The sequence below is a fragment of the Scardinius erythrophthalmus genome (genome assembly GCF_964197995.2).
Source record: "Scardinius erythrophthalmus genome assembly, chromosome: 16".
NCBI classification, from domain to species: domain Eukaryota; kingdom Metazoa; phylum Chordata; class Actinopteri; order Cypriniformes; family Leuciscidae; genus Scardinius; species Scardinius erythrophthalmus.
The window spans coordinates 14,257,652-14,277,465 of NC_138236.1; the positions used below are offsets into that span (position 1 = coordinate 14,257,652).

At 36.5% G+C, this 19,814-nt stretch overlaps 2 protein-coding genes across 6 annotated transcripts; both read left to right on the top strand.

Moving 5' to 3' along the window:
- Nucleotides 1-71: 71 nt before the first annotated feature.
- Nucleotides 72-13,712, top strand: csnk2a1 (casein kinase 2, alpha 1 polypeptide). 2 transcript variants are annotated; one of them, XM_081389223.1, is made up of 15 exons: nucleotides 72-894; nucleotides 1,995-2,084; nucleotides 2,199-2,277; nucleotides 2,795-2,923; nucleotides 3,128-3,239; nucleotides 3,340-3,441; nucleotides 3,640-3,690; nucleotides 3,781-3,840; nucleotides 4,113-4,196; nucleotides 9,694-9,804; nucleotides 10,244-10,345; nucleotides 10,523-10,623; nucleotides 10,802-10,950; nucleotides 11,966-12,055; nucleotides 12,443-13,712. In XM_081389223.1, the coding sequence occupies exons 4-15, from the start codon at nucleotides 2,823-2,825 to the stop codon at nucleotides 12,565-12,567; spliced, it is 1,188 nt and encodes a 395-aa protein (XP_081245349.1). In that variant the 5' UTR covers nucleotides 72-894; nucleotides 1,995-2,084; nucleotides 2,199-2,277; nucleotides 2,795-2,822; the 3' UTR covers nucleotides 12,568-13,712. The 2 variants fall into 2 exon arrangements, with proteins under 2 accessions (XP_081245349.1, XP_081245350.1); XM_081389224.1 differs by having other exon boundaries at nucleotides 892-980.
- A 1,452-nt stretch (nucleotides 13,713-15,164) lies between these two features.
- On the top strand, nucleotides 15,165-19,637 carry LOC308704715 (uncharacterized protein). Of its 4 annotated transcripts, none has more exons than XM_081389220.1 (15): nucleotides 15,382-15,519; nucleotides 15,636-15,714; nucleotides 15,964-16,025; nucleotides 16,161-16,193; nucleotides 16,282-16,335; nucleotides 16,499-16,558; nucleotides 16,847-16,882; nucleotides 17,077-17,121; nucleotides 17,223-17,261; nucleotides 17,354-17,395; nucleotides 17,563-17,604; nucleotides 17,702-17,743; nucleotides 17,847-17,924; nucleotides 18,420-18,767; nucleotides 18,850-19,637. In XM_081389220.1, exons 2-15 carry the CDS (start codon nucleotides 15,707-15,709, stop codon nucleotides 19,170-19,172), a joined length of 1,212 nt encoding a protein of 403 aa, XP_081245346.1. In that variant the 5' UTR covers nucleotides 15,382-15,519; nucleotides 15,636-15,706; the 3' UTR covers nucleotides 19,173-19,637. The 4 variants fall into 4 exon arrangements, with proteins under 4 accessions (XP_081245348.1, XP_081245346.1, XP_081245345.1 ...); XM_081389219.1 differs by having other exon boundaries at nucleotides 17,354-17,401; nucleotides 18,850-19,632; XM_081389222.1 differs by lacking the exon at nucleotides 16,161-16,193 and having other exon boundaries at nucleotides 15,165-15,519.
- Nucleotides 19,638-19,814: the final 177 nt, after the last annotated feature.

Here is a 19,814-nt window from a genome sequence, read left to right on the forward strand (position 1 = left end):
AGAAGGGAAATAACTGGGTATATTTAATGGGTGTATATTGTAATCCTAACAGCTGTTCATGGATTTTAATTATATCTGAGGGTAATTCTACACTGATTCTCCTTGAGAACTTGCCTTTATCTTCTTTGTTTGTTGTTAATGCCAACAGATTTACCAGATAAAAACTGGGAAAGGACGGCACTCCTTTTTGTCTCCTCTGAAACTTACCACTAGGAAGATTAAATGATAACTTTTTAGGTTTTAACTACTTAGAAACTGGTCTGCTGTTCATGGAATCATAAAGTATGTTATACGTATTGTGCAATAATACAAATGAACAGGATTAATTTGATGGATTGCTCAAAATTATGGTTGCTTTAAACAAATTTGATGAATGTTCAAATTGGAGAAACTATATGCAATTGAATAGCTTATGTCATACACACCTAAACACTAGAAAACAAAACATAGACAGATGTGCACTTTGAGAAAAAAAAAAAAAAAAAAGGAAAATAAATTCAGAAATAATTTCTGGAAATATACCAAGAAAGAAAGAAACTTCACGTTACTTTCTGTTAATCTGTCTGTCTCTATCTAAGATTCGGAGATTTTTTGGCATGGTAAAAAATATTTACATTGCCGGAGCATTAGACATTGTAGCCTACAATACACAGTACACGTTTACTACTCAAATATACAGAATGTAGGCTACAGAATGACACCGGTCTGTCTGTGTGTCTGCGCGTTATATTTTTTAGCCGTGCCTCAAAAACTAATGAGCTGCCCACCTAGACAGCATCTTGAGACATCACATGCGCATTCAACACGTTCTTGTCGAGCAGCTCGCTAGGTAATGAGACGCAGCCTTTCTCCAGTGCAGCATCCGCCATATTGTCTATCAGGAGACGCCGAGAGGTAATGCAGTGTGCTTTTACGACCCACTGATATTTGTATTCTCATTTTTACTGGCTCTACGTATTATTTCAAAAAAGGACACACGTGTAAGGCACTACACTATTAATACATGCTTGTGTGAATTTATCTCATGGTATTTGCAGGCGACACAGTTAGCGCATGCCAGTGCTAGCTAACGTTACTCGCTAACCACTTAAACCCGCCGTATTCTTTATAAAAACCGGCATAAACTGTCTGGATTAATTCCGGGTCCGATTAAACACAATTATAAGCTTCGTGTATGTTTTATAATTCTCATGACTATGAATTGGTATGTATTCCCTTGAATTCGCTTGTTTAATCTTTTGTGCGAATGGCGTTAGCTTTGATGTGGCGTGTTGCGCCACGTTCAGCTAGCAGCATTTGTGCGATAGAACACTGTGTTATGTTTTCCCGGGTTCATGTATTGGGTGATTTATGCTTCTATAATGTGTTTTAAATTGAAATGAACTATTTGGAGTGCGAATGAGTTAAATGTGTCGTAAAATGAATTAGATATGGCTTAGGCGTGGCAAACGTTATGCTAGTTAGCGGTTAGCTGGCTAACTAACAGCTGTTCGGAAAGCTGATAATACAATTGAGACATCCTGTAATTATATTACATATGACCTGTTTGTAGTTGTTTAATAATGTGTATTATATGTGGATAACGTTGGGAATGCAGATAAGCTGTCCAGTGAGCTAAACTGATTTCTTTGGCTGTGTCACCAGGCCTTTGGCTCCTCAAAACAAGATATTGATTTAAGGAAAAATGTAGTCCTCTTTATAATGGAGGCTATAGAGCTTAAATATCAATTCTAGTTCGGCTTTTATATATTCCAATGTGTTTGTTCTCCCATCCCTGCTTTAATTAAGCTAATTCGCGTGGTTTTATAATTAGAAATTCATTCAGGAAGATCACAAGTCTTGTCACAAACAGCGATTTGTTAGTCTAATGACTATCTGGCAGTACAGTAATTTAGTTTATTTATGGACGTTGTTCCATAAATCAGTACTTTGACACTCAGGCTGATGTTGCACAGCGGTGTCTGTAAAGTTTACAACATCCTTGTGTTTTCCAGCATCTGGAGGGCCATGAGGAAGGACTTTTAGGATTGCTGTGTCTCCTGAATAAGCTCCTGGATGTCCTCTTTCATTCGAATTACAATCAGGTGGGTTGTTTGTGCGGCAGTGCTTGAATGTAGTGAATTTCAAATGAAAGTGGTTTACTTTGAATTGATTTGATCATCAGCTGTCTTAACAGGCTTATTTAATGTATTTTGTAGCCTATGCTCCACCATAAAGTCATCACATCTGCCTTCATCAGCTTCACCTGTCATTTGCTGCTTGGAGGACTCCTCCAAGGTAACAACCAACATATATAAGTATGCTTAACACTTTATGAAATTAATCTAGATCAGGGGTTTTCAATCTTTTAGATCCCACAGACCTCCAAATATGATCATCCTCATGCGATGGGCCCTATTCTAAAATTTAAAAGGCATCGGTTTAGTTTCTTGTATAAAGACCCAGTGTGTACTGTGGAAAAAAACTTAATCCTTTTAATAATGTAAAAATATAACTTGGACAATATTTAATTTCTATTAAGTTGCATTACTATATTTGTCTACTAATTATTGTACTGTGTATTTATTAATTCTCCCATTTACTTATTTAAATCAGTTTTTATTTATTTACCTGTTTAATTTATTTAACGTTAGAGTTTTTCTCTAAACATTTGACCTGCAGCCCTGTATCTCACTTTGAAAACCCCTAGTCTAGATGCAGTTCAGAGCTTTTATTTACTGTGCTATTCAAAGCTGTTTGATTTGATAAACATCCTCCTGTAAACTCTCAGTATTTTATACTGTTGTCTTTCCAGGTGTTTCAGGGAATACCGTGTGTAGAATATGTCTGGCCCTGTCCCAAGTCGCTCTCGAGTTTACCCTGATGTAAACACACAGCGACCCAGAGAGTACTGGGACTATGAATCCCATGTGGTGGACTGGGGGTGTGTTCTCTTTCATTTTTTAGCACTTAAAAATGACATGTGCTGTAAATAGCCAATTTTGACATTTAATTGTTATTTAAGTATTTGTGCTTTTCCGAAGCCTTGGATCAAATGTGCTGCTTTATCAAGTATTGTTTGATGCTTTCAGCATGTTAGTGTTAAACTCACATTGTATGTACTCTGTTGTATGTTTGTATTATGCAGAAATCAGGACGACTATCAGTTAGTGCGAAAGCTTGGCCGGGGAAAATACAGTGAAGTGTTTGAAGCCATAAACATCACTAACAATGAGAAAGTAGTCGTCAAAATACTCAAGGTAGACTATCATCTGATGTTTGGTTTCACACCTCAGAAGATTTGACAGGAGATAAGTCAGTTTATATTTAAGTTTTTTTTTTTTTTCCTTGTATGTTTAGCCAGTGAAAAAGAAGAAAATTAAACGAGAAATAAAAATTCTGGAGAACTTGAGAGGAGGCCCCAACATCATAACGCTTTTAGACATCGTAAAGGATCCTGTGGTGAGTTTGAAATATTTGGGAGTTCGACTGTCATTGTCTTCCTAACTTTAAGACTGTGTCAGTGTGTTTTTAACTGTGACGCTTTTTATAATGTCTCGCTGGTATTTTCTTGGAAAGTTAATTAATTTTCAAAGTAAATATGCAAGTTTGTTTGTGTGCCCTCGGGGTTAAAACACATTCTGCTTTTTCCATCCACAGTCCCGAACACCAGCGCTGGTTTTTGAGCATGTTAACAACACGGACTTCAAGGTAAGAGATGTTTTTATTTGTCGGCCCTCCTTGTAGAATTTAAATGCATTTAATTTGAGGTTGTAGTAAACTGTTTCTCTTTCTTCACAGCAACTGTATCAAACATTATCAGACTATGACATTCGCTTCTACATGTATGAAATTCTTAAGGTGAGATGATCACACTGATCCTCCTGTACAAAGGTGCATATTGACCTTACCATTATTTAAGCCCATTTTAAAACTGTGTTACAAGAGCGATAACATGGAACATAACCAGCCAATATCTGCCTCTCTGGCTTATTTGTAATGGCACAACAGTTTGAGTAATGCTCATAGTAATAGTAAGAATGTTCTGTTGCTGTGGAAACTTTACACAGAGCTCAACTGCTTTGCACTGATGTTAGATCTAATGCTTATCTTCGGCTCTCTTTTATCCCCAGGCTCTCGACTACTGCCACAGTATGGGAATAATGCACAGAGACGTAAAACCACACAATGTTATGATTGACCATGAGCACAGAAAGGTATTTCCCAAGTTAATAATATACCCTCCATTGAGCATTGCTTGTTTATTTATGTATATGTACAGCACCATTCAAAAGTTTGTGGTCAGTATGTGTTTTTTAGGGCCCAAGCCCTGAAAGGGCGGAGGCCCTATTGTTTTCGTAAGGATTATTTTTTTTTTTTTTCTTCATTATTTTTTTTTTTGCCTTTTTGCCACTTTTGGGGCCCTTAACATGCTCAAAAACTCTTGAAATTTTGCACACACGTCAGAACCCGCGGCCATCAGGGCCGGGCTGAAGCTGGTACCGGGGCGTGGCAGGGGGGCTCGACAGCGCCCCCTGGAATGGGGTCCGAAAACTTGGTCCATAAATCAAACACGCTTGCATGTAATAATATGAAACTCAGTACACATATAGATCTCATCGGGCCGAACAACTTTCGTGCTCTAAGTTTTACAAAAGCCCAACAGGAAGTCGGTTATTATACGTTGTTTGGAAAACGCATACAATGGAATGTGAAATACTCCTCCTAGGGATTTCATCCGATCGCCACCAAACTCGGTGAGAATAAAGTCAAGACATTGAGGATGAATTCTTGCGAATGGATTTTTGATATCTCAAACGGTTTGGCCGTGGCGAGGAAACAAATTTATGGCGAATAATGGGACACAGGAAGTGTGTTATAACTTCTGCATACATTAACTGATCTTGATGAAACTTCAGCAGTGTGTTTGTTGTAAGAGGCCGATCACATGGATGTGACTATTGTGAGTCAAAGTTATAGCGCCACCAACTGGCAGCAGGAAGTGTGTCACTTTCAAAATTCTTTGAATTCACCCTCTTAATTTTACCCGATTTGCTTCAAACTTTATGTGTATAATGTAGACACACGGCAGATGTAGACCTGTGAAAGGATTATTGATATCTTAGATACTGTTGCCGTGGCAACGCATCAAACTTTAATATTCTTTTCGGATGCGTTTGAGACTCTTAGCATGCTTGAAATTGGATGAAACTCGACAGATACATCACATTTATTAGCCAGTAGACATGTGAAAAGTTTCAGAAACGGGCATGGCAGGGGGGCTCAACAGCGCCCCCTTGAACGGGGTCTGAAAACTTGGTCCATATATCAAACACGCTTGCATGAATTAATATGAAACTCGGTACACATATAGATCTCATCGGGCCGAACAACTTTCCCTCTGTCAAGTTTCACGCCAGCCCAACAGGAAGTCGGCTATTATGGGTTGTTTGGAAAACGCTTGCTGTGGAATGTGAACTACTCCTCCTAGAAAATTCATCCCATCCCCACCAAACTCGGTGTGCATGAAGTCAAGACATTGAGGATGCTAAATTGCGGACGGATTTTTGATATCTCAAACGGTTTGGCCGTGGCAAGGAAACGAATTTATGGCGAATAAGGGACACAGGAAGTGTGTTATAACTTCAGCATACATTATCTGATCTTGATGAAACTTCAGCAGTGTGTTCGTTGTAAGAGGCCGAACACAAGGATGTGACTATTGTGAGTCAAAGTTATAGCGCCACCAACTGGCAGCAGGAAGTGTGTCACTTTCAAAATGCTTTGAAATCACCCTCTTATTTTTACCCGATTTGCTTCAAACTTTATGTGTATAATGTAAACACACGGCAGATGTAGACCTGTGAAAGGATTTTTGATATCTTTAATACTGTTGTCGTGGCAACGCATCAAACTTTAATATTGTTTTTTGATGCTTTTGAGACTCTTAACATACTTGAAATTGAATGAAACTCGACAGACACATCACACTTATTAGCCCGTAGACTTGTGCAAAGTTTCAGAAACGGGCGTGGTGAGGGGCTCAGTAGCGCCACCTTTAGTCATAAATGGGGGGGGTTAGTTTTATCAACAGCAACAAAACTTGGTATGTGTATTGTTCTCATCAAGACGGACAACTTTCTAATTTACATTAACGATCTCTGACCAACAGGAAAAGAGATATTTTGGTTTGAATGTGGATTTTCTGAAGAATTTTCTCTCCCTCTCTCTGTGTCTCTGTGTGTGTGAGGGGAGGGGGGGATTTGACTATTGCTTTTATATTGTTAATCAAGGTTTCAGGGGCTTTTGGGGTCCTTAACGTGCTCAAAAACTCTTGAAACTTTACACACAGGTCAGAACCCACGGCCATCAGTGCCGGGCTGAAGCTGGTACCCGGGCGTGGCAGGGGGCTCAACAGCGCCCCCTTGAACACGGTCTGAAAACTTGGTCCATATGTCAAACACACTTGCATGAATTAATATGAAACTCGGTACACATATAGATCTCATCGGGCCGAACAACTTCCGCAGTCTAAGTTATTAGCTCCGCCCAACAGGAAGTCAGCTATTATGGGTTGTTTGGAAAACGCTTGCTGTGGAATGTGAACTACTCCTCCTAGAGAATTCATCCAATCGCCACCAAACTCGGTGTGCATGAAGTCAAGACATTGAGGATGCTAAATTGCGGACGGATTTTTGATATCTCGAACGGTTTGGCCGTGGCGAGGAAACAAATTTATGGCGAGAAAAGAGAAACACGAAGTGTTATAACTTCTGCATACATTAACTGATCTTGATGAAACTTCAGCAGTGTGTTCATGGTAAGAGGCCGGTCAGATGGATGTAACTATTGTGAGTCAAAGTTATAGCGCCACCAACTGGTAGCAGGAAGTGTGTCACTTTCAAAATGCTTTTATCAAAAGTGGGGGGGGTTACTTTTACCCACAGTTACAAAAATCAGTACGCATATTGGTCTCATCGAGCCGGACAACTTTCTAATTTACAGTCATTAGCTCCGAGCAACAGGAAGTCAGATATTTTGGTTTGAATGTGGATTTTTTGGATATGTCAGACTCTGAGTTTTTAGTTACTCCTCCTAAGTGGTTTATTTTATTCACACCAAACTTTTTCAACATGATAAAAAATACATTCAAGATTATATATATATATATATATATATATATATATATATAAATATAGCTGCGAGCAGCGATGAAGGGCCAAAGCCGGCGGCACCGCCACCCCGGTGCCTTTAGGTAACTAAAGGCATCGGGGTTGCGGTGCCACCGGCTTGGGCCCGTAATCGCTGCTCGCAGCTATATTTTTTTTTTTATTATTATTCATTTGAAAATCCCATATTCTGATCAAGGCTGCATTTATTTGATCAGATGCCGTAAAAATAGCAGTATTTTGAAATACTGCAATTTAAAATAACTTTTCTTTTTTAATGTATTTTTGAAATGTAATGTATTCCTTTGATGGCAAAGATGAATTTTTAGAATCATTTCTCCAGTCTTCAGTGCCACATGATCCTTCAGAAATCATTCTAATATGTAGAGATGCACCAATCGAACGGCCAGGGTCCGGAATCAGCCGGTTTTCCACATGCTCAGCCCGGACCGGTCCGTTTTGTTTCCAGTTTTTAAAAATTGAGTGTTCATCGGAGTGGTCCAAGATAGTCATCATATAGATATTAAGTGGCTTGATTTGAACACATTTACAATGAAGAAACAGCCACTTAATATCTATATGATGACTATCATAATGCAGTCTGCATTATGACTTTTAATTGAAAAAAACAAAAATTGCCCATTATATGACGGTGCAATCGGTGCATCTCTACTAATATGCTGATTTGGTGCTCAAGAAACATTTATCATTGTTGAAAACAGTTGTGCTTCAAATTAATTTTTATTTTTTTGGAAACAATGGTGCTTTTACAATACTTTGATTTTTAGAAAGTTCAAAAGATCAGCATATATTTGAAAGTGTTTTGTAACAATGTAAAAGTCTTTACTGTCACTTCTGATCAATTTAATGTGTCCTTGCTGAAAGTATAAATTTCTTTAAAAAAAAAAAATAAAAAAAATAAAAAAATCTTACTGACGCCAAACTTTTGAATGTTAAAGGGTTAGTTCACCCAAAAGTCAGTTTACTCTCCCTCATGTCATTCCCAACCCGTAAGACTTGCGTTCATCTTCGAAACACAAATGAAGATATTGAAACAAATGAAGATTTCTGTCCCTCTATTGACAGTCTACGCAACTACCACTTTCAAGCTTCAAAACGTTCATTAAGAGATTTTGTAAAACTAATCCATATGAATTAGCGATTCTCATAATTAACGCAAAATGTTTTTGGCATAACTCTACAGGGAATGCTGAATGACACAGATTGTACTAAGGACTATTTAAATTGAGCAGTGTAACTTTATATGTTTGGTTGACTGGATTTTATTATATTTTTTAACAGGATGCGATGTCAAGTTCGCAATGCTAGAACTGATATGTTGTGTGTTTGTGTGCGAGGCGTCTGCGCGATCTCTTAATGTTTCCTTATGACTGCTGAAACTACTTAAAATACTCTGGTCATGCTGATTAAGAGTAAGATGTCATTCGGAACTGTAAAAGGTTTATTTTTATTTGTGTACACACAATAAAAATAAAACGTGCTTTTGTAAAATAAAAAAACAAACAAACAGGGTGTGATTTATGCTGTCTTGGTTTCCTTTCCGTGAACTTTTTTGTGGAGCGCGTCACAAAAATGAACCGAAACTCAGCATATACTACTTGCTGCAGTTTTCTTTTCGTTTTGCTAATCTGTTAATTTAAGTGAAATATATTTAGTGTATTTATTCCTATATATATATATATATATATATATATATATATATATATATATATATATATATATATATATATATATATATATATATATATATATATATATGATTTTCTGTTTTTCTCCGTTCACAGAAGCGCTGCAGGTGCGTGATGTGACGATGAATCTTCATGTTCTTCTGTTGTTTATGCTGCTATTTGCGCTTGTAAAAGTAAACCCATGGAAAACAAATTTTATTATTTTTCAATTGGTAACAGACCCTTATCCATTCTAATGTAATTTAACATAGTCTTGTCGGTTAGCGGTTAATGATCGGTTAACAAGCTTTGGTTGTCGGTTAGGGAAAAATGAAAAAGAAATGGAACATCTCTATTATGAATTTTATTTTTTAGGTTTTTATTCACATAAACATTTATCAACAGCACACATCAGATATGGAAAACAGAAGCTCAAACATGCTTGATGTGCGAGAGCCAATGAGGTTAATTTTCGTGTGCTATGCAGCACGTTTATGCTTCTGCAAGAACCAGTGTGGTTTGCTCTCGTGCGTATGGTTGAGCTTCTTTTTGTTCGCTATTGAATGTTTATATGTAGATAATAACCTCAATTTAATTTAGATTAAACTACTCGATTCAACAGATTAGTTTTTTGATCTCTTAATGAGAAATCAACAAAGTGGTAGTTGCGTGGACTGTCAATGGAGAGACAAAAACCTCAAAGATTTAATTAATGATGTCTTCATTTGTGTTCCAAAGATGAACGAATTTCTTATGGGTTTGGAACGACATAAGGGTGAGTAATTGATGGCAATTTTAATGTGTGTATAGATTGAGTCCAATTTTTGATTTGTCGAATATGCATTTTCCCTTTAAAGCTTCGTTTGATTGATTGGGGATTGGCTGAGTTTTACCACCCAAACCAGGAGTACAATGTGCGTGTGGCTTCCCGATATTTTAAAGGCCCTGAACTACTTGTGGACTATCAGGTTAGTCTCTTAAGATAAGGGATGTGAATTTTCAAGGTTATTAACAATCAAACAATCGGTACTACACACTATGACACAAGTTATTTCATATCTTGGAATAATATTTTTTCGGAGCAACATAGAATGCATGTGTGCTAATCGAATGTTGTCCGATTGGTACGATTTGTCCGCTTCTTGCATGCTATAGTGTCCATTAACAGATACTTTTGCCGTACAGATATCTTATTTTACATTAATATAAGATCAGGGTTTTTGTGGTGGACATTGCATGATTACTGAACACATTTGAGTTCAAATTTATGAATCCTCAATTGAATAATTAGTAATGCAGATTAATCGTCTACTTAACATCTACTTAAGATTTTTAATTGTGGTTTTCACATTTAATGACAATTCCAGTTGATATTTTTGAGTCAAATAAATGTTTTGGTCTCTCCAGATGTATGACTACAGTCTGGATATGTGGAGTCTTGGATGCATGCTGGCCAGTATGATCTTCAGGAAGGAACCGTTTTTCCATGGACATGACAACTATGACCAGGTCCACCATTTATTAATTGATTTTTAGCCTCAACTTCTCAACTTATTCTAAGCAAATAGTAGTGATGTCCAGTCATTCACATTATACCTGATTTATTTTTGCTCCAAACTACTTTTATAATGCTGGTTAATGTCTGTTGTGAACAGTTTATTGATATGATCTCATTTTTCTGTTTAGTTGGTTCGGATTGCAAAGGTTCTGGGTACAGAGGACCTGTATGATTACATTGACAAATATAACATTGAGCTGGACCCACGCTTCAATGACATATTGGGCAGGTATGAATTTAATACAGGATGGGCAGACTTTTTATCTAGATTAAAACAAGTATTCTTTTTTTTTTTTTTTTTAAGTACCTTCATAGTTCTTTCATTTTTAGTTATAAAACTGAAGTGTTTGTGTGTGCGTGTGTATAGTCATATTAATACCATTTTAACATCTCACTCATTCACCAAGACACTCCCGGAAAAGATGGGAACGGTTTGTGCACAGTGAGAATCAGCACCTGGTCAGTACAGAGGCTCTGGATTTTCTGGACAAGCTGCTACGTTATGACCACCAGGCCCGACTGACTGCCCGCGAGGCCATGGACCACCCTTACTTCTGTGAGTTCCCAGAGTTTAGCAATTTCAAAATTGACTCCCTGGAAACCTGTGAATGCTTTCCAGTCTCAGAGTTTGATGCCGGTTTTTGCTTGTATTTCCTTTTATATACAGTTGAACAAATTAATGAGTTTATGGTCCTGCATTATTCAAAGCTATTTGATCAGTAATAAATGGTGACATGTTCTATTCATTAATACATTTTTCTTCCTCGTGGTGATTTTCATTTGGGACTAGAAACTGATTGCGGAGCTCAAAAATAATATTAATCAGCTGTTATATAGTCTCTTCACATTTTACTTGCATTGGCCCAAGTGATTTTTTTTTTTTTTTTTTTTGCATTTTTTTTTGTTGCATTTTTTTTTTATATATACATAATTTATGAAAAAGCTATAAAAAGGGGCAGTTGTGGCCTAATGATTAGAGAGTCGGACTTGTAACCCATTCGATTCTCAATGCTGGCAGGAAACGACTGAGGTGCCCTTGAGCAAGGCACCTAACCCCCAATTGCTCCCCAGGCGCCGCAGTGAATGGCTGCCCACTGCTCCGGCTGTGTGTGTCCATGGTTTGCAGTGTGTTCAATTCTCACTGCTCCTAATGTGTGTGCACTAACTTGGATGAGTTGAATGCAGAGGACAAATACTTACATGTCTCCTTTTGCTCTCTATTTTCTTGTGAATTATCCTGGTCATTGCCAAAAAAAAAAAAAAGTAAGAAAAGAAAAAAAAACATGTAAATGATCAACTAAAATAAAATATTTTATAACTAATGGTTATGGACAAATGGTCTAAAACTCACACACTAGCCCTAGGCCATCCTTATTTTTGAGCCCTGGGTTAGTACAATTTTGTTACAGATAGTCTTTGGTTTGAGTGAATTTGCCAGATGCAAGTTGAAAGGTGTCATGGAACTGTTTAATTGGCTTCATATGGAATGAATGTACGTGTTGATGGAAACTTCATGTCATAATTTGTCTTCATTTTGAGATAACATATATGGTCTGTTTCTTTGTGTGTAGACCCTATAGTTAAAGACCAGGGCAGAGGAGCGCCGGCAGCAGGAATGGCTGCTAGTTCCACACCAGTCAGCTCTTCTAGCTTGATGGCAGGTAAACCATTTGTCTTTCTCCTCAGCGCTTCACCTCTGATGGAAAATTTAATTTAAGTAGTCTTTTATTGAAAATGTCATTTCGAACCTGTGACTTGTTCTGCAGAACACACAAGATGTTTGGTGAACAATGGAAGTCAGTGGTGTTCAAAACATTAGAATTTTTAAATGAGCTTTTTTGTGTTCTACAAAAGACAGTCGTACAGATTTGGAATGACATAAGGGTGAATAAATAAAAATGTTCATTTTTGGGTGAAACTTTAAGAGTAATTCAAAATTGTTTTGAAAGCTTTTGAACAGAATGTTACTAATAGAGATATTCAGACTTCGACTGTGTGCAGGAAATCAAAACACTAGGCTAAATGTGTTGGTGGCTTTCGCACTGCAGGCATCACCTCTATGACTCCGAGCACACAGCCCAACATCGCAAACATCAGCGCCGGCTCACCCGTCATCCCTGCCCCAAACACAATGGCCACACAAGTGCCCACTGCCGCTGGAGCCCAGCCCTGAACACCAACTGCCCAACCTTCCCCCCCCCCCTTTCACATCTCTCTATCCGTCTCTCTCTCCCTCTCTCTCTCTCAGTGGGCCTGCTTGGAATTGTGAATTGGTGGGGGGGGGACAATGATTTAATTTGTGGTTATTTTTATTATGTTGCAAATAACGCAGAACTAATGTTAAGTTACCATTTTATTTTGTTGTTCTTCCCCTCAGTTGTTGTTTAGGGGTTCTTGAACTCAAAGAAACTCATGATGTTTTTGCACCTGTCTATGTGAGTTAGAAAAGCAAACGGTGTGAACTTTCACTCGCCGTTGTTTAGAAACACGTAAATGTCCACCTGAAGAAGGATAATAAAATTAATTTTATTTGTCCCCTCTAGTGTTCTTGTACTCAAACCATTTCACTGACTTATTTTTAACTGTTTTTTGTTTTTTTGGGGGGGGGGGGGGGGGGGTGGGGGCGAAGCAGGGATTTTTTTTTTTTTTTTTTTCATGTTATTTTAGTCCCTGTTTTTACAATAATCTTGATCACAAAGGTTACAAAACCTAGTGTCATATATATTGAACTTCTGAGTGAAGATGCTTATAAGGAGTCATTTGATTTTGAAGAATATGATGATTGGGACAAGAGAAATCTGATTTGATGTTGGAGAGAGCATTTTGCACCAGTGTCACGACTCCTCCGGTTACAGTGCGTTTCAGCTCTGCGTCCAGACTGAGGGCAAGATTCAATCAAAACTACTGTAATATCTCTGATTTGTTCGATCATTGTGTATCAAAACATTCTCTTTCCAATAGTGGAAGCTCTTTCATTTCAGCTGTGCTGGTTCTGTGTATTACAGGTTAATTGGATATGGTCCCGGATCTTGTTAAACTCTCACTAGTTGCTGTTCAAGGACTTGTACCGATTGCTAAGTAACACAATCAATAATATGCCAATTTTTGTTACCTTAAGTTCTGTTTGCGTGCGTGTTTGTGTGAGTGTGTACGTACGAGTGGAGTTGTCTTTTATTTTTAAGAAGTTTCAGACATTTGTTTGAAACTAAGAATTTTTGTAATTTTTGTTTGAGAGGTGACTGTTCAGTGAATTACACATCTCTTTCTATCCCCAAAATTAAACAAATTAAACCGGTGAAATATCGATTTAGAATTGCATGTTGTGTTTTACTGTGTTTTACTGTGGTTTGCCGTTGGTTGGCTGACTGAAGAACGAACAACAATATTATGTGGCTTGTCACTCTCAAAGCATCTTGTATAGACAAATTGAATATTTTAATACCTTAATTCTTGTTTAAGTGTTTAATTTCTTACTTTTGGTCTTGTCTATTAGTGAAATAATCCGATGTTGAAGACTAGCTCTGTAGTGGAGGCTGAACTCGTATTTGTCCTCCTGTGTTCAGTGTGAAGAGTTCACATCTAAATATCTAACTGTATTGTAAATTCATTCATTTAAAATTTGAAATAGATACTTTTTTTTTTTTTGGCAGAGATTTTTTTGTTTGTTTTATAAATAATTTAAAAGAGGAAATATGTTGTTTAAGGTGGACGAAAAAAGACCATGTCACTTTGCTTTATTCAGCTGTACGTTTATTGCAGCCTCTCTAATACAAGTGAATGGTATATGTTTGAAGTCAGGTGGGAAAACAGAGGCTACCTCACATTTCTATGGAATTCAATAAAAAAAGGAAAACAATGGTTGGCTTTCGTTGAAAACTAGGTTTAATTTTTCGCCTAAAGCTCCGCAATGCTCTAAGGCGAGACTCAACTATTTCACCACAGTGTCAAACTCTTTCCTTTTTTTCTTTTTTGAGAAAGTTACTGCAGCTGTTTTTACTTGGCTACTCAACCTGGAATTTGCTGGTGTTAGCCAGTAGCCTACGATTTCAAATATATATGTTGGGAAAATAATAAATAAACAATTTCATTTGATAACGTATGTTAGCCTGCCGGTAGTGCCTTATCTTCAGTGTTGATCATCATTAAATATATTTGTGCTTCGTTTATTGCTCATTCCCTGAGGTTTCAGATTTGTACTTATTTTAAATTACATAATTTTTCAACGTTAAAATGAGTAGAAACATAAATAAGTAGATACATGTATAGCTAACAGCATCATTTAAATCTCACATTTTAATTTGTTCGGAAGTGCCATCAGGGCCTTTTGAGCTGTTATGTTTTGTTTCATTTATCGGTTGGCTTTTCTGTGTGTGTGATGAGTTTTAATTTGGAGCGAAGTGTGTTTGCACGTTTGTGGAACTGCAGAATTTAGCCCTCCAACACGTTAGACCTTGTTTATTGAGCTTTTTCTGCCATCTAGTGATCATGTTAGAGAATGTTTTTATTTTTTATTTTTATTTCTATCTTTACCATCTTTTTATTATATTATGCATCAACAAATGAGAATGTTTACGTAAGTTATTCTATAACCTTTATTGATTTAATATTGGTAAAGTGGGACATTAAATCAATTATATATTTTATAAATCTGCTTTATCATTGTGTGTACATGCTTCCATTACTTAAGTGTAATCAATTCATTGTTTCAGGGGGTGCACAATTCCTTAGCCTAACCCTAGATAAGGTTAAACCACTATTTATTACATTTACGTTTTAATTTTGTTATATTAAAAAGAACTACATTAAATTTTCTGATTGAAATTGTGGGTCTATGTGCCCAGGGAAGCACTCTAAATTTTTATAGCAACTATATGCTTTATCTGTATATGGCAAATTATTAGAAAGTGTCTCACTTTACCTTCATCCTACTTTTTATCATCACTCTTCTGAATAGACGGGATCAATTCTAATGTGTTTTTTATCATTATTATTTATAAAAAATCTTTTCCTCTGTAGTGTTACTTTAAAAGTCTATGAAGCTAAATGAGAAGGTTTCCTATTTCTTCACAATGGCACAAACAAAATCCTTCACTGGATCTCTGTGCAAGGAAGGAAATGCCATGGGGTAAATTCAGCCATGCATCCCCTTATTATTATAAAACACAACTGCCATTCATAGCAAAACAGGTCTTTGGTTTCTCAGTGTCTCTGTAACTGCTCATCTATGTCCCTATTGTCCAGATCAGCAACCTGCACTGATATAAAGCCACAAATGACACACAAGCTCTTCAGAAAGGACATCAGTACTCAATATGAAGCTGTAAGTTACCAAACTACTCTCTTTTCTTCTTTTTGGGTTTATTTAGTCAAGATATGTTTAGTCAGCATTTTCCACCATAAATTACAAGATCCGTGTTACTAGGGCTGCATGTTTTATGACTGCTGGTGTAAAATTAATGATATTGAACGATGAGAGCGACAGCTCAACAATATTAAATGTGTTTGTTTCATTTACATTGACATTTGGAAAATGTAGTAATTTTCCCTCTCGTTCTCCCTCCTGGCTCAGCATCAACAGCTCCCTGACTGCTCTAGTCTTTATAAACGCTGTATATTCAGCAGCTTTGAGAGGTAAACTTCATTTTTTTTGTGTTGATTTGATTGTTTAGAACAATATTTGTTTTGCTTTGATTATAGTAATGCTAAAATAAATGATAATGACATTATTCTAATTTTATAATTATATTTATTCACTATATATTTTAGAAGGAAGTGAAGATTTGTTAAGTTTCTTGAATGGTGAGCATGTTTAATGAATGTATTAAATACTTTTAAATTCATGCAAATCTTAAATTATTTATTCCCATTTTACACAATGTCTCTTCAGATGCATTTGAAATGAATTTGCCCCCTGACCACACTGAACCATCACCGCTCTCAGGTCTGTGAACTGTTGCTTTGGTATATGACCTTTTTTTTTCTATTGTATGGAAGTGAAGGGAATAGTGCTATTTTAATCCTCTATATATGAATATGGGAATCAGAAAACAGTTAGTTGTGTTTTTAGTTATTGGTTTCTGACGTAAGGAGCCTTTTTTCCTTAGAAATGGAACTAGCAACTGAGAGGATTCTGGATCCTGCACATCCGACAGATCCGACTGCTGGTGAGTGATTAGACAGTGGAGGCAACAGGGAAATCATGATCATGTATAAGAAAAAAAAAATCAGACCTGTATGTTTGTTGATTTAGGTAATAGCTGCTCTTTCCTAAATCTAACTAAATTGAGTTGGTCAAACTTACATTTCATGACACTATTTAAATATTTTATGTTAGACTCATGAAATATAAATACGTATTACTCCTAATCAGATATGTTTAAATAAAGTGAACAGAATCTAAATGTATTATATATATGAAGGACCTGAATAATTCTGTTTTCCTCTATTTACAGAATGTGAAGCCCCAGAAACAATTGTGATCTCTGCTGGTATGTTTTAAATTTTATAACTTTTTTTGTTAAAATATATTTGTTTACAAAAAATAATTTTCACTGTGGTATGTTCCTTAAATATATAAATCATATAAATAGAAATTTGCATAATGTTTCATAGGCCTATAATATTTTTTATCTATCGTATATATTCATGTAATGTGTCTAATAAGGTATTTTAATTATTTTAGACTTTTCCATCACAACTCCCGAACCAAATTTGGTAGAACCTGCAGGTAAATGAACAATTTATGCTATCCAATTTATTTGAATATTATTTTGTCTCTGGATTTTTAAAGACATACGTATATGACCTCTCTAACATGTCTTTCCTAAGATGTTGCTGAAGAGAAATCAACTGAGAGCAGCGACTCAGGTGATCAGTCAAGAAAAACACATGATAATTAAAGCTAAAGTTAATAGTATTATTTAGATGTTTATTATTTTTTATTTCCTTATTTTAAACAGACAGCCGATTAGCTGAAAGAGCATCAGCAGAAGACAGCAGAGGTACAGGTATTATGTTATATAGCCTGTTAGATGATCACAACATTTTAACACTTCAAGTCATTTGACAAACACACTCCAGCCTTATATTCTCCTTATATACTCCAGCCAAATTATAATCATATTTTAGGTGCAGATATATAACTGATTTAAAATACTGTTTGTTTCAGAGGGTGACAACTGGAGGTTACAGCTGAGAACCGCACTTGCAGGTAAGCTGTAGGATTTTATGTGATTGTTGGAGTAAACAATTTGTTGCCATGCTAAAACTTCTATCATGTATATACCTCATCACTGACCTGTCAACAGACACCCATAAAGCATTGCAGGAGCATTATGGGAACTCAGCAGGTAAGCCATAATTCCATCAGTTCCTCACTCTGCTACTGTTTGCACATACCTGCTGATGTGATATAATATTAAAGATTATTATTTTTATTGCATCTTAATATAGAGAGTATGAGTATGGACAGGACTGACATGGACACAGGCTTGGCTGAGAGCTCCAACAAACATATCCATAAAGCAACAGGTATGTCGTTTTACATAAGGGATCAAATCTGCCAGTTTTATCAATTATCAAAGAGTCCTGACAAAATATATCACGGTTTCCACACAATGTAAGAAATGTTTCTTGAGCACCAAATCAGCATATTAGAATGATTTCTGAAGGATAATTTGACACTGAAAAAAATGTAGCCATGCCAACACAGGAATAAATTACATTTGAAAGTATTTTATATTAGAAAACAGTGATAATATGCCACAATCTTACTGTTTTCACTGTGTTTTGGATCAAATAAATGCAGCCTTTTGAAAAGACATCTATAAAAAACATTTTAAATTCTTACCAAACCTAAACATTTGAATGGTGTTTGCTAACAGACACGGAATTAAATCCATAAAACTCAAATTTCGATTTCACAAGGTCTGTAAATGAGTCATGAGTTTTGGCTCACTGAATAAAGTGGATATCTTTTTCTGCATGTTTTACTGAATATATGCATCATCTTATAATTCCTTGCAGTGATGGAGGACATAAGCAGTCAGGAAATGGACAGACCTGAGGAGAACGGGAGAAACCGACCCGCAATGATCCAGATGTTAGAAAAACACAACGTTGCGGACACAGACAGACAAAATCTGGACTTTATGAAAGAGATTAACGCCATAATTCAGATTTTTGCCAGTAGAATGAACCTCAAAAACCAGGCTGGTAAACCACATGATGCTGACAAACACCAGCAGGAGAGCCACAAAAGAGCAATGGATTTCGACAGCCCAGAGTTTGTGGACACCCCTGATACACCAGACCTTGATGCTGACAGTGAAGAACGTGATGGTGGTCATGGAAGATCTCAGAGACAAATCTCAGGTCAGTCCAAAATAAATCAATTTTACTGAGAAATATTTAGACAAACACTGTTAATGAGACACTCTGATTAAATTATACGCAGGAATCAAAGCAAAACTAAACTACACTGCTAACCGGGCCACGCTGGATGACAGCAGGGAATCGGCTGATCTGATCCCAGGATGCACAGAAACATCTGCTGACCATCCCATGGAAGAGAACAACAGTCTGGATGCCCCTAATGTGGACCAGGAGATTCAAAAGGACACAATGCTGAGGAAGATATGTTTCACCAAGAGCGTACGAGCATCCAACAACCCAAGAGCACAGCTGGATTTAGATAGTCCAGAAAGAGTAAACAGTGAAGTTTTGGACAGGGACAACAGCAGTGAGAGGCTGGAAGATCAAGTGGCAGTTCATCTGTAGAGAATCACTTACTTTTGTAGAACATGTACTTTTTACTTTTTTTATTTGGACTGTGATTTTAATGTCAGTTTGATCTGATATCATTTGTTTGTTTGTCATTGCATAAATACAAAAAAGATGATGTGGAATGTGAATTTTATTGATATGATTTTGAGACATTCTTTTGACACATGGTAAAAAAAAACTGTCATTTACAAGGGTGTATGTATGGTGATGCAAATTAGGCAATTTGAACAGAGAATAAAATGTTAATGGTATTTTAAGGAGAATCCTATCCGATCCTATCTAAGCCTATGTTGATAAATAAATAAATAGATATTAGTGATAACAATTATTAATACTTTCATTGTTGTACTTCCCATGTTTGCTTTTGACCAATGAAATATTCTAAGTTTTCCATTAAAGTGTAATGTCAGGTAATATGCTATTTGGATCCTAATTAAAAGTGCACAGAAAAGTTACATTCCCCAAAGTGTCCCACTTTACCAATGTTCACCTTAAGTTGCCATTTAAACATCCTCCATATGCAGTTAATGGCTGCTAATGTTCCATTCATTCCACTGAACTGATTCGTGTCCCACTGACAGTATTTTAAAAGATTTAAATGGCTTTTTTAGGTCAGAGGTTTAGCAACGGTGCTTT

Bases quoted from the DNA above. Each gene is read 5' to 3' on its own strand.
- csnk2a1 (XM_081389223.1), top strand. From the start codon at position 2,823: ATGTCTGGCCCTGTCCCAAGTCGCTCTCGAGTTTACCCTGATGTAAAC. The intron at 2,924-3,127 runs GTGTGTTCTCTT...TGTATTATGCAG, and splicing joins TCCCATGTGGTGGACTGGGG to AAATCAGGACGACTATCAGT. The intron at 9,805-10,243 runs GTTAGTCTCTTA...TGGTCTCTCCAG, and splicing joins AACTACTTGTGGACTATCAG to ATGTATGACTACAGTCTGGA.
- LOC308704715 (XM_081389219.1), top strand. The intron at 16,559-16,846 runs GTGAGTGATTAG...CTCTATTTACAG, and splicing joins TCCGACAGATCCGACTGCTG to AATGTGAAGCCCCAGAAACA. The intron at 17,925-18,419 runs GTATGTCGTTTT...AATTCCTTGCAG, and splicing joins ACATATCCATAAAGCAACAG to TGATGGAGGACATAAGCAGT.